Genomic DNA, 14,548 nt, shown 5'->3' with positions numbered 1-14,548 from the left:
ATTCTTTACCACTAAGCCAACAGGGAAGTCCATCAGTAGCATTAGAGGGGAACAAAAACATTAAGGCAGCATACTTGCAGTGACAAAAATTGTCAATCTTGAGAAATTGACAATTTTGATAAGTATGCCCTTCGTTTTCTTAATGTTTTAAGTGTCAGCATTCTTCATTCTGTTAGGAGGAGTGATATTTTATGCTCAGAAGAAAGTAAAATTAGAAACACAGAGGGCCATGTCTAGCTACAGGGGTTTCACATCGGGACAAAACGACAACAGACGGGCTCAGGATTGGAAACCCACCATTTCCTGAACAAGCATCAAGTGCCGCTGCTACGGGGGTTGGGGGGGCCGGCGCGGTGGCCCCTTCGGATGCTGTAGGGGCCTCCCCGGGAGAAGCTGCAAAGGCATCTTGGGTGCAGGTGTTAAAACAAAAGAAATGAAAGGGATAAAAAGAGAAGAAAAATATAGTAAAAGAACCAAGTTAAATTGCAAAGAAGGCTCCCTTATACAACATGAATTCTTAAAATGCATTTTTACAGCCCATGCACTATTGGCAGTCACAGAACAATGACTCCTGGTGCCCCTTCATGTTGGCTACATGCAAAGTGGTGCAGTGTGGAGCCTGCTGAGACCTGTGAGGATCTAAAGGGTAACAGGATTCTCATTGTATAAGGGCTCTAAGAAGCATGTTTTATGCATCACTAGAAAGTAATGGATGCGAAAATTAAAACACAAAAATTACTTTCTTAGGCAGTTTGAGACATTGAGCTTTCGTTATTTATATATGTTACTACGATGTCTCTGACTCATGGTTTCTAGCAAGCATGGATGTCCTCTTTAATGCCAATAAAATTAAATATACAATGACATAAACCATCTAAATTTCAATTTTCTTTTATAGTCTAGGCAAAATTGCACTGTTAACATGACATATATAAATATTCATAAGTTAAACTTTCATTATCCCCGAGAAACATTTTCAGACGCAACCAAGGATTTGCTTTAAAGAACTAAAGAAAAAAAATTAGGAGATGATGCCATAATGCCTTTATTTTGACTTAAATTTATGGCTATTTTCAAATACTGCATTGCTCTAGTTATGTTGAAAATTACCTGTTTTCAATGAACTAAAGATATAGTTTCATGTTTTGAAACTACAAGTATGTAACTGTATATAGTAAATTATAATAATATACAGTAGATCCATTAACATACAGGCAGCCTCCATTTATAAATGCCCAATTTATAAATGGCTGATGTGTGCAAAGGATCCCAAATGTGTTTCTGTCAACACACCATGTTAATTATGGTAAAATTAGTTTTACCTGGAGTTTTCAAAGAAACCCTTTCATTCCAAAGTACAAAAGGAATGAAGTTATCATAAATACGACCTGCCTAAAAGAAATTCCTGGAAAGTGGGGACCAAAAAGTACCTGCCACTTACCTGCTAGACTTATATCCTAAACTGCTGCCTTCTGCAATACTTACCAGCGTTCCCTAGAACACTGCTCCTCCTCCAGCCATTAAAAAGAATTTGTCAAACAAAATGCTACCCGGTATTTCCCCTTTCTCAGAGATTTACCTGGTCTAAGCGGTAGGAAATCCTACAGTCAGGATACTTGTTTCTCAGTTTAACCCAGAGTGCTTCAAATGGATCTGAGTATGAGACACATTATGGTAACATCCTGAAACCCAGTATTAACAAACATTAAACATTAGAGACCCACATGGGTTAAAAGGTTCTTTACAAAAACACCAATATCGCTGGAATAGACAATAGGACAATCATATGTTACAGCTTGATTTGATTTGATTGCTTCTCACAGCTACACGGAGGGAACACGTTCTGGTAAAGGTCAGTCAAGGGAGATGGTGAATAATAGTAATGGCATAGGAAAAAAACAGTCGGGGATGGGACAGACAGCTGGAAATATTTTGCCGTGAGTCAGGTCTGTTTTCTTTTCTAGTCTTATAAAATCTGGAACTGAGGGTAGTGTGATTGGAAGCAATAGAAACAGTAATAGCAGTCACTATTTGTGTGTCAGTCACTAGGTAAATATTTCATTGGCATTATTACATTTAATTTCTACAACTCTCTTGGGATGTAAGTTCTATCATCTCCACTTTGTAGATAAGAGAATGGAAACTTGTAAACTCTGAGAACTTGCCCAAGGTTTGGCAAATGGTGGAGTCAGGATTTGGCTGTAAGCTATCTGACTGAAGTTTGTGTGGTTAACCACTCGACTGTGATGAACTGTGCCACTTTCTACTATACTGTTCCCTCCTTGTAGGACTGAATTAATTACCAGTTACATCAGTGCTATTGGCTTCCCTGGTGGCTCAGACGGTAAAGTGTCTGCCTACAATGCAGGAGAGACCCGGGTTCGATCCCTGGGTCAGGAAGATCCCCTGGAGAAGGCAATGGCAACCCACTCCAGTACTCTTGCCTGGAAAATCCCATGGACAGAGGAGCCTGGTAGGCTACAGTCCACAGGATCACAAAGAGTCGGACATGACTGAGCGACTTCACTTTCTTTCTTTCTTTCTACATCAGTGCTGAGTTCAAACAAGTATTCACGGGTGTGCCTCTTTAATGATCACTTCTGTGTAAGCAGATGAAACCAATATTTGTAGCTATATTTTCAGGAAAGGTGGTTTTTTATTTTTCCCCTGTCAGCAAGACATCTCCTTTTAATGCTTCTCTGAAACTAAACATAAACTTAACTCATCTACTACTGTCAAAACTGCTCTTAAACAAAGGACCCTCAGCTGCTCCAGCCCATGGCTTTTAAGTCCTCCCAGCATAGGAGATGGAGATGTGAATGAATGAGTCTGGATGATCCCAACCCCACAGCCACTGTATGAATATAGCCATGCAAGGAACCCTGAGAGAGAACTGTCCAGCTGAGCTCAGCAGACCCCCAAGACTGTAAGACTGTGAGAGATAATAAAGCAATTATGATGTTGTTTTCTAAAAAATAATAAAACTACTTAGCTACCCAGCTTTCTTTCATAATCGATGGCAGCATTATCCTTCCAGCATTGAAGGCTAAAACCACCTCCAATCTAGTTCTCTTTCCGTTGTTACCCACTCACAGTTCATGTCTACATTCTGCCAATTACCAACCCTTGCTATTTCTAGGAGATGTGTGTTCCTGCTTTTCTACAGTTATGGACTTGTCTTACCCAGAAAACCAGTGTCTCAGACATTGTGCAGACTAGCCTTCTCTTTCTTCTGGCAACATAGGAAGAATTTTCCCTCTAAATTTTTATCATGTGCCTGACTTTCTATGTGAAAATTTCTTACTGCTCTTGTCCTCCCCAGGCTGAACTATCCCTCCTTGTCTTCTCCAGCCACATAAGGCATCTTTAAATCACATACGTGGCTCAAAGGTTTCAATCATTCTTGAACCCAAAAGTCACCAGCATTTCATTTTCTTTCCTAGAGGTCTCAGATTATAACATTCTTCCATTAAGTCTAGTTGTAAGGGCTCATACTTAAGTACTGATTTTAAGGAAGGTTAATTAGTTTGTTAAGCAGCCTGTACAAATGAAGTCAGGCTTGGGAAGCAAGTCCTTTGGTTTTCCAGCCACTTGGTTCTGTGCTCGCAGCCTACCATCTTCATGCAGGATGCTCACAAATTAACACAGTTGGCTGAAAGGGTATCCTGGCAAATGCAAGAGGAATTAACATCAATTTAGCATTGCACTGCTAAGAAAAACACTGTGTTGTTTAAAAAAAAAAACAAACCTAATATGCTGTTGTTACTAAAGTTTACATCAATGAAAAACAGAATGTTTTAAAAAATTTTGTGTTTTCTCTTAATATCTATTTTATTTTTTAAAGCACAACACTGCCTTGCAGCCCTGTTCTGCCTGACCAGAGAAGACAGATTTTATTTTTTTAAAAGTTCCTTTTAAAAAATAAAGCATTTAGCAAATATAATGTTTCTTAAAAAATGTTTTTAATGACTTACACTGAAATGACTAAAACATTATGTAGGTATCAATCTGAGTATTTTAAAATAACAGATAGTCCCTATTTTTCAAATCTGTAATGAAAATATAAGACTAAAATGCACAGAAAATTTTAATGTTTAATATTTCATATTCCTGAAAATTTAAAAATTAGCCATTTAAAAATGCATTAATCCTATTTCTAAAGTCTATTTAATCCTGCTAGCCATGTTACATAAAACCTCATAGGGGCATATTTTAAAGTCATATATGTGAAATAACTGATGCTCTTATTAATCAAAAGTTCTACCACTTGCCCATTTTAAAGATACATTTATTTTAAATGGCCACACAACATGACCGGAGAGATTTTAGTTTGAATTTTAATTTAAAGTCCTACCTCTAGATGATTTCTTATAAATCCATAAAGAACATGAAAGAAACCAGGGAATACCACTGAAAAGTACTAACATAAAACACACAGTGAAACACATAAATTTATGAACATAAAGGTTAGAGATTTTACAGCTACCAGTGGCCAGGAGACAGTTTACAGAATTAGAAAGATTAGTAAAAATTGTAATGAGATTTGCAGAGATACTCATCTCCTCAGCCTCCAGCCAGATGACTAGAAAGGATATTGGTGAAATTAGAGAAGAGCTTCCATTCTTTGGCATTAAGTAATATGATTTGCTACAGTACTGACCTTTTAAACTTGTATTGCAGGGAGAAAGAATGACATCATAAAAATATTTCCAAACATACAGATTCTTCTGCTTGATGGATGTCATCAAAGCAGTAATGATCAACACAAACAGCAAAATGGCACAAAGAATATTTCCAAGAAATATCTTAGGCTTTAGAGGACCATGAGAGAAGCAAGATGGAGTTGACTGATTTCTTATAGGCAATTAAGCTCCTTCAAATGGACTGAAAACCAAAAATCTAAATAGCTAAAGGAACAGAAATGTTTACATACAAAATTGTTACCACCCTGCTCATATTTTTTCTTGAATTTTCCTGTTAACATAAGCCTATGAGAAACCATCCATACTCAAGACCAATCATGGGGGAAGAAGGAGGGGATGAAGAAGTTGATTTTATAAATGTAAACTAAAACTCTAATTTCTGGTCTCAAAAGTTATAGAGGCATAATGAAAAACTAACTTTCTCTGGCAAATAATTCTTTATAATAAATTATTTAAGAGTCTGAAAATCCCTTCTACTTTAATAAAAGCAGATTTTTTCTGTAATAGCATGGCAGTGCAGCAAGGCAGCAGCAAATTGCCTCACATGAAACGGGGGCAAGAACGCAGTGTCAAGCTGAGGACTCCTTGTCTTAGGCACTGTTGGTGAGCTTCAGAGAGTGGGGCACGTAGCAGTGTTACGTGATGGTGTGTGAGTGTATGTTCCCAGGGGAATTTACGAACTCTACTAGAACTTGCAGAAACTCTCTTGCCCCCACCACATTGTTTGAATCCTCTGATTTCTTTTTTTTTTTTTTGCATCCTCTGATTTCTTTACCATATTCTCAAAATGCCCTGGGAAAGATGTTATGTTGAAATGAAGAAACACAAAACTATGATGATTATACACTATTCAATGTACACATCTAAAATGAGCACTTCTCCAGGTTTGGACATAAGCACCACTCAAGATGGGAAGATGTAAATAAAGTGGCTTCAGATGGTTCATTGCGTCCAGGCATGTTATACTGGCAGAGCCTAGGATATCTGACTCAGGCTTACAGCTGTAAATCAACTCTGTCAGAACTTACATTTGCATGGAAAAAAATATTTTCAGACTATCATTTCAAAGTCTGATATAAACCTGTTTTCAATCAGCATTGCAACTACTGACTCCAGTGATCTCTCAAAGTTCTGAAGCCAAAGACAATCCAAATCTTTGCTTGCAAAGAACAAGCCTAAGGTTGCAAAAACTCTTTTCAGAGACCTCTAGGTCTGAACTTCTAGAGGACTTTTTGTCTTAAAACTTAAAAAATAACTTAGATCAGAATTTCTCCTCTCATATTCCCCAAATATTTTTTTCCTTCTAGCTAGTTCAAATCTAAAAAGAAATTCCAAAAACCCAATCCTAAATATAGGAGGATAGAAGGATCTGAGACCACCCTTATAGATACTGCAGGGCTGGATCCCATATATGGGACAAGAGTCCTAATAGTGACTTAAATCCTAACTTTGCAAAAAAATAGAAAATAAAACAGGTCCAAAGCATTGCAACCTGTCTTCTAAAACCACTAAAACTAAATGAAGTTGACAAACTGAGCAAAGAAATATATGAATAAACATTTAAAAAGTACTTAAAAGTTGTGTCATACTGTTCTATCGTGTACGATATTTTAAACATCTTCATACTATGGTAATTTTAGTAATCCTGGAAGGAAAAGGAAAGAGGAGGGATGTGACTGACTAACCTCCAAAGAGGTCGACGTCAGCAGTGACAGTGGTGGTAGCTGAGGCAGAGGCTGCAGCAGCTGACGTTTCAGCAGATGTAGCAGGAGGGGCAGGTTCTGGTGCAAACGGATCTGAGATCTGCGCTTCGGAGGGAACAGAGGAAAGTGCAGCCAGAGAATCTACGTCGCACCAGACACAGAACAAATGGAAGAGAAGAAAAGGAAAGCGCAAAAGATATACCAGGCTCCAAATGATCAAAGTGAGGACAATTATTAAGATATGAAAGTCTCTCAAAACAGAGGTTTACAGATAAAGCTTTACTCACCCTCTCCCAAAAGGTCTATTGATGTCCATGGGGGTCAGCATATGAAGAAATAAGAGAGAAAGCTGAAACTTTCAACCACACCAATGTCCAAGCAGGGTAAGGCACTAACTGAAGACATTTTAGCTTTATGTACTTTTCTGGACCATTTGTAATTAAAAAATAAATGTTACCTATTATTATCATGGAACTTTAAAGCCGGAAGTGACCTTAGGGATCCTCTAGATCAAATTTCCAATTTCATAGATGGGAAAACTGAGAGCAAGGGAGGTTATGAGACTTACCTTAAGTTAGGTCTAAATGATTTTGATGAACTCAATTGATTTCTTATCAGAGTTACCATTTCATTTGCTTTGGTTGATTTCATTATACTATAATCGTCAATTATGAAGAAACCATAGTTAATTGAACTTTGTTGATCCTCTTTATTTGATGTGTCACTTCAGTGTAAAATACCAGAGCATGAATAGAAGCTTTAAAATGGCTATAGTTTGACTGTGCAACATATTAACTTGAATGAAAGTTTAAGGGTTAGAGAAAAGAAACTCAAACCTATTTTCTTCTTCGTAAGTTTCACATTACCAGATGTTTTTCGGTTTAATATATGACTTTTACAATTATAAACATTATGTGACAACATATGAAAATTATTTTCAAGATGAATGTGAGAGATTCTGTAGTATCAAAACTTTTCAGCCCTTCTGAGGTCAGCATTCCATTGAGAGGTTCATACTTTCTTAGTGATCAACAGTGGGATTACAGATGGCATTCTAAATAATAAGCCTAAGAGGGATTATTTTTAACTATACTATGGCTTTAAGTTAAACATTTAGAGTGTCCAATGCATTCCTCTAGTATCAGTCACGTGATACATCTCAGGCATCACATTTGAATTCATGAATGTTACTGGAAATTTATTTTAACCATGAAGAAACTTTATCAAAACTCATTTGGAAGCTATTTTTTTCAGAGCTTTAAAAACGATATGAGAATTCAGTAAACCTAAAGTTCCAGAAGACATTTAAAAGGCTGAGAAACATAAATTTGACATTAATAATAATTACTTTAGACATAAAGATACACAGACTGAAAGTGAGGGGATGGAAAAATGTATTCTATGTAAATAGAAATGATAAGCCAGGGTAGCAATACTTATATGAGACAAAACACACTTGAAAATAAACAGTTATAAGAGACAAAGAAAAATATTACATACTAATCAAGGGATCAATTAATGAAGAAAATATGACAATTGTAAACATATATGTATCCAACATGTATGTGTATGTGTGTGTGTGCTCAGTCATTCAGTCACGTCTGACCCTTTGCGAGCCCATGGATTATAGCCCTCTAGGCTTTCTTGTCCATGGCATTTTTCAGGTAAGAATATTGGAGCAGGTTGCCATTTCCTACTCCAGAGCATCTTCCCAACCCAGGGATCAAATCCGAGTCTCCTGTGTCTCCTACATTGGCAGGCAGATTCCTTACCAATGCACCACGTGGGAAGCCCCATGCAACCAACATAGGAGCACCTAAATACATAAAGTAAATCTAAACAGACATAAAGGGAGTAACTGACAGTAACACAAAAGGCAAAGGGGACTTACATCAATGGACAGATGATCAAAACAGAAAATCAATAAGGAGACACTGGCCTTAAACTACATTATTAGATCAGATAGACTTTATACATATTTTTTTATTTTATATAAATTTAAAAGTTTATGCACACACATATATAAACATTACATCCAAAAGTAGTAGAAAACACAGTCTTTTCAAGAGCACATGGAACAATCTCTAGGATGGATCATATGCTAGGCAACAAAAGAAGTCTCAGTAAATTTAAGAAGACTAAAATCATATCAAGGACCTTTTCCAAACACAATGTTGAGACTAGAAATCAACTACATGAAAAAACTTCAAAAAACACAAATCCATGGAGGCTGAACAACACATTACTAAATAAAGGATCACTGAAGAAATAAAAAAGGAAATAAAAAATACCCAGAGACAAGTGAAAATTAAATACAGTGACTCAAAATCTATGGGAAGCAGAAAAAACAATTCTAAGAGGAAGCTTTATAGCAACACAAGCCTATCTCAGGAAATGAGAAAAATCTAAAATACAACATAACCTTACACGTAAAAGAACTATAAAAAGGAGATCAAACAAAAGTTAGACTAAGGAAAGAAATCATAAAGATCAGAGCAGAAATAAATGAAATAGAGATTCAAAAACAATACAAAAGATCAATGAAATTGAGAGCTGTCTCTTTGAAAAAATAAATAAACCTTTAGCCAGATTCATCATGGAAAAAAAAGAAGAGAGGCTCCAAATCAATAAAATCAGAAATGAAAAAGAAGAAGTTATAACCAACACCACAAAGGATCATAAGAGATTCCTACAAACAATTAAACAGCAAAAAGTGAATAATCTAGAATAAATGGATAATTTCCCAATACTGAATCAAGAAAAAATAAAGAATACAAAACAGATCAGTTACCAGTAGTGAAACTGAATCAGTAATTAGAAAAACTCCCAACAAACAGAAGTCCAGGACCAGATATATGGGTTCACAGGTGAATTCTACCAAATATTTATTGAAGAGTTAACACCTATCTTTCTGAAACTATTTCAAAAACCTGCAGAAGGGACACTTCCCAACTCATTCTACAAGGCCAGCATCACCCTGATCCAAAACCAGACAAAGATATCACAAAAAAGAAAATTTCAGGCCAATATCACTGATGAACGCAGATGCAAAAATCCTCAAGAAGATATTAGCAAACAAAATCCAGCAATACATTAGTGATCATGATCAGGTTCCATTACCCCAGGAATAGTTACAAATCAGTATGATACATCACACTAACAATTTGGAGAATAAAAATCATATGATCATCTCAATGGATGTGGAAAAAAACTTGTGACAGATTTCAACATTATTTATTATAAAAACTCTCAACAAAAGGGCCATAGAGGGAATATACCTTAAAGTAATAAAGGCTACATATGACAAACCCACAGCTAACACAATACTCAACAGTGAAAATCTGAAAGCTTTTCCTCTAAGATCAGGAATAGGAAAAGATTCCCATTCTTGCCACATTTCTTCAGTATAATATTGGAACTCCTAGCCACAACAATCATACAAAAACAATCAGGAAAGAAATGAAAGGAATCCAAATTGGAAAGGAAGTACTAAAACTGTCACTCTTTGCAGAAGACATGATACCATACACAGAAAATCCTAAAGATGCCACCAAAATAAAACTACTAAACTACTAAAATCGTATCAGTTCAGTAAAGTTGCAGGATACAGAATTAATATACAGAAATCTGTTGAGTTTCTATACACTAAGAGTGAACTACCAAAAAGTGAATCCACACTTATATGGCAATTAATTTACAACAAAGGAGGTAACAATAAAGGGTGAAAAAGACGCCTCTTCAAAAAATGGTGTTAGGAAAACTGAACTGCTACATGTAAAAGAATCAAACTAGACTTTCCCACATTATGTATAATAATAAATTCAAAATGGATTAAAGACTTAAATGTAAGACCTGAAACCATAAAACTTCTTGAAGAAAATACAGGCAGTATACACTTTGATATTGGCCTTAATAATATTTGGGGAAGTATGTCTCCTCAGACAAGGGAAACAAAAGCAAATGGGACTATGTCAAACCAGAAAGCTTTTGCACAATAAAGGAAATTATCAACAAAATGAAAAGGCTACCTACTGAACAGGAGAAGACATTTGAAAATGAGAAATCCAATTAGGGGTTAATAACCAAAATACACAAATAACTCATACAGTTCAACCACAAAAAAGCAAACAACTTGATTATAGAGAGAGAGGACTTGAGTGGACATTTTTTTCAAAGAAGACATACAAACAGCTATCAGACACATGAAAAGATGCTCCACATCACTAATCGTCAGGGAAATTAAAATCAAAACCACAATGAGATATTGCCTCACACCTGCAAGACTGTCTATTATCAAAAAGACAACAAATAACAAGTGTTGGTGAGAATGTGATGAAATGTCATGCACTGTTAGGGAAGGTAAACTGCTACAGCCACTATGGAGAACAGTATAGAGATTCTTCAAAAAATTAAAAACAGGACTACCATGTGACCCAGAGATTCCACTCCTCCAGGTTATTTATCCAAAGAAAATGAAAACACTAATTAGAAAAGATGCATGCATCCCTATGTTCATTGCAGCATAGCTAAGATATGGAAGCAACGTAACTGCCAATCACTAGATGAATAGATAAAGGGGTGTGTGTGTGTGTGTGTGTCTAGCTATCTACCTATAATGGAATATTACTTAGTCATAAGAAAGAGTGAATTTTTGTCATCAGTGACAATGTGAATAGTCCTAGGGGGTTGTTATGCTAAGTGAAAAAAGTCAGAGAAAGACCAATACTATACGATTATATGTAGAATCTAAAAAACAAGCCAAATGAACAAACATAACAAAATAGAAACAGAACATAGATATGGAGAATAAACAGGTGGTTGCCAGAGGGGAAGGGTTCTAGGGTAAGAGAGAAATAGTTGAGAGGGATTGAGAGGAACAAACTTTCAGTTGCAAAATAAATGAGTCATGGGGATGAAATGTATTATGGGGAATATAGCTATTAACACATTACATCTTTGTATGGGGATGGATTATAACAAGACTTAAGGTGCTGACTTCTTTGAAATGTATAGAAATACTGAATCACTATATTGTATAATGGGAACTAACAGTGTTTTAGTCAAATATGCTTCAAAACAAATGAACACAGAGAAACAGAGATCAGATTTGTGGTTACCAGAGGCAGGGGAAGAGTGAAGGGGAGTTTGATGAATGCAGTCAAAATATACCAACTTCCAGTTATAAGATAAATAAGTACTATGGATATAATATACAACAAGATAAACATAATCAGTGCCACTGTATGTTACATATGAAAGTTGTGAAGAGAGTATAAGATAATAGTTCTCATCACAAGCAAAAAAACCTTTATTCTACTTCTTTAATTGTGTATCTATATGAAAAGATGGATGTTCACTAAATTTATTGTGGTAATCATTTCTTAATGTATGCAAGTCAAATCATTACACAATACACTTTAAAGTGATGTATATCAATTATATCTGAAAACTGGAAGAAAAACATAATCACATTCATTTAACTATGCAATTTGCAAACCCAATAAATGTCAGGTAAAGCACTCTACAGGTCCACTAAGATAATCAAGGCTCTTCCTAAACAAATCTTACATATTTCATAGCAACATTAGAATATTATACCCCCCACATGGAGTTCTTGACATTAGAAATAGTTTTTAAATTTCAGAATGCACATCTAATAAAGAGCTGGAAAAAAGGGCCTATGCTGACTTGAGTCTAGGGTATTTTTTGCTGTTAGGTGTCCAGGTCCCAAATCCTGAGAAGGAGAAGATCTTTCAAATAATTGCTCAAACCAAATGGACCTGGCCCAACGCAATTGTTACTCTACTGTCACATATCCTAAAAATATAAATTAGAAACCAACATGGTTCATCAGAAGGCAGAGGGACTTGGTTTCTCTCTTTTCCTGGCATTGGTGGGGCTTTCCCTACCCCTGCCCTTATCAATGGCTATCTTAAGCTGTGATGTGATTTAGCAGAAGAGCTAAGAACCATGTGATTTAAGTTTCCAGACCTCCCACTGCCTATGACAGGGGATGGTAATTTATTTCATACATTTGGTAACTGAAAAAGGAGAAGACTGTTTATGTATACTAGAAGGAACAAAAACGAAAGGATTTAAAACAAAAAGTATGAAAAATTAAAACATTAATTCCTTGCTCTTAACCAATGTTTTGTTAGGATAGAGGGTGACAAAAATGATATAAAAAGATGGAAAGTAAAATTTCCTAGGAAAATGTACAGTGATTAAGCTTGTTGGTGGATAACTGATGCTGAAAACCTTTTTCTACTCTTGGAAACCACAGGTTTTACTCTCCAAAATCTTAATTTTCCACATGAAGCATAATTTATCTTAGGTATTTCTTGGTTTGTGCAAAATTTTGTCTACTATAAAAGCAAGTTCCTATTATAGGATGATGGGAACAGTTATCAAATATTCTCAAAATTCTACTTTTTATAGAGGATTAAACTATTAAAAAAAAAACCCACTACAGAATAAGAGTTCCAACTCATTTGCAAGCAGTACTTAATCAGAGCAATTTTTTGGTATTACAGAAATTGCTAGAAAACGTTCCCTGTAACCAAGGAAACAGAACTACAACTAAATTAACAAGGAGATCTATATGGTGCAGTGAGATGGAGTCACACTTTAGATTAAGTGTGTTAATATATTTAAGTGCTCACCCATATCCAGAATGTATCAAATGCTTGATAATCAAAGTTAATAATAGTAATGACTTAGATGGTAGCTAGCCTTATTGTGCTGATCATTTCAGAATGTATAGAAATGCTGAATGTAGTATACTTGAAACTAATATAATTGGTGTATGCCAATTACACTTCAATAAAAAAGAGCAATAGCTAACATTTAAGTTGACATAGGACTATGAATTTCAAAGTTTCTATAAATCTTTCACAGACAGAAAGTGTGTGTGTGTGTATTCATGAATGTGCATGAAAACAACCTACAGATGTGCCCCACCTAGATTTAACTAACAAGCAAAAGGTAATATGGGTCACAAATACTGCTTATAGTATGCTGCTGCTGTTGCTAAGTCGCTTCAGTCATGTCTGACTCTATGCGACCCCATAGACGGCAGCCCACCAGGCTCCCCCGTCCCTGGGATTCTCCAGGCAAGAACACTGGACTGGGTTGCCATTTCCTTCTCCAATGCATGAAAGTGAAAAATCAAAGTGAAGTCACTCAGTCGTGTCCGACTTTCATAGACCCCATGGACTGCAGCCTACCATGTTCCTCCGTCCATGGGATTTTCCAGGCACGAGTACTGGAGTGGGGTGCTATCGCCTTCTCCAGCTTATAGTATAGCTATTAATAATATTCACATGGAAACAAAGTCATGTGGTCACATAATATTGATGAGCCTTCAAGAGTGTGTTAATAAATTTCAATTAAGTCTATTAATTCTAAGAAAACCCTAGGAGTAATTCTGTATTTCTCAAAAAGTAGAAATTTTACTTCAAGCATTTACAATAAGAAATTAGCCATTTCCCACTTCTAGGATGCACAGAAATACAACACACACACACACTCAGTTGTTTGTACACAGGGATGCATTTATTATGAAGAAAAAAACACTCTCCCTATTATGAGAAGAAAGATAGGGATTTTAAAAACGCTCTGTATTCTTTCAGTCAAAGACGATCATTATTGGCCAGCAGAATGCCACATGTAATATGCACTATTTAAATTAAATTTATAAAATATGAATATGCTAAATTTGGTTCACACCAACAAAAGTACTATCCTTTACAATATGTCCCATAAATTGGCAATATTTATCAGTACTCAGAACCCTTAACGAGAAATTTGTAAATACTTCGTGTGGACACATCATTAGAAAATTAAATTCTTTTACTATCATTATGGCCAGATAAGAACATACAGATTTCTTAAGAGGCAGGTCAGGTGGTCTAGTATTCCCATTTCTTTAAGAATTTTCCAGACTTTGCTGTGGTCCACACAGTCAAAGGCTTTGGCATAGTCAATAAAGCAGAACAAAACATATTTGTTATAATTTAGAATCCTCTTCAAATATCACTGTGTATCTATGGAACAAATGCAAACTCAAGGTAACTATGGGGCCTTTCAGGTAAGCTCAGTGGTAATGAATCTGCCTACTAAGCAGGAGATGCAGTTCAATCC

The 14,548-nt window shown here is 35.8% G+C and overlaps 1 protein-coding gene across 10 annotated transcripts in view; it reads right to left on the bottom strand.

The window, feature by feature from the left end:
• The window catches only part of SNAP91 (synaptosome associated protein 91), a 239,691-nt gene that overhangs the window by 116,072 nt on the left and 109,071 nt on the right, over window positions 1-14,548 (bottom strand). For 6 of the 10 annotated variants that reach the window (XM_044924466.2, XM_025294813.3, XM_044924468.2 and 3 more), the window contains 3 exons: window positions 6,694-6,708; window positions 6,389-6,547; window positions 298-405 (listed from right to left, as the gene is read on the bottom strand). The exons of 1 other annotated variant lie outside the window; for it this stretch is intronic. In XM_044924466.2, coding sequence (XP_044780401.2) covers window positions 298-405; window positions 6,389-6,547; window positions 6,694-6,708 — 282 coding nt within the window. The remainder of the gene's footprint in view (window positions 1-297; window positions 406-6,388; window positions 6,548-6,693; window positions 6,709-14,548) is intronic. 3 more of the 10 variants (XM_044924467.2, XM_044924469.2, XM_044924470.2) reach the window with 2 other exon arrangements.

The sequence above is a fragment of the Bubalus bubalis genome, chromosome 10 (genome assembly GCF_019923935.1).
Source record: "Bubalus bubalis isolate 160015118507 breed Murrah chromosome 10, NDDB_SH_1, whole genome shotgun sequence".
Taxonomy (NCBI): domain Eukaryota; kingdom Metazoa; phylum Chordata; class Mammalia; order Artiodactyla; family Bovidae; genus Bubalus; species Bubalus bubalis.
Note: the sequence above shows the minus strand (reverse complement) of the source record. Positions and strands in the feature narration are given on the sequence as shown.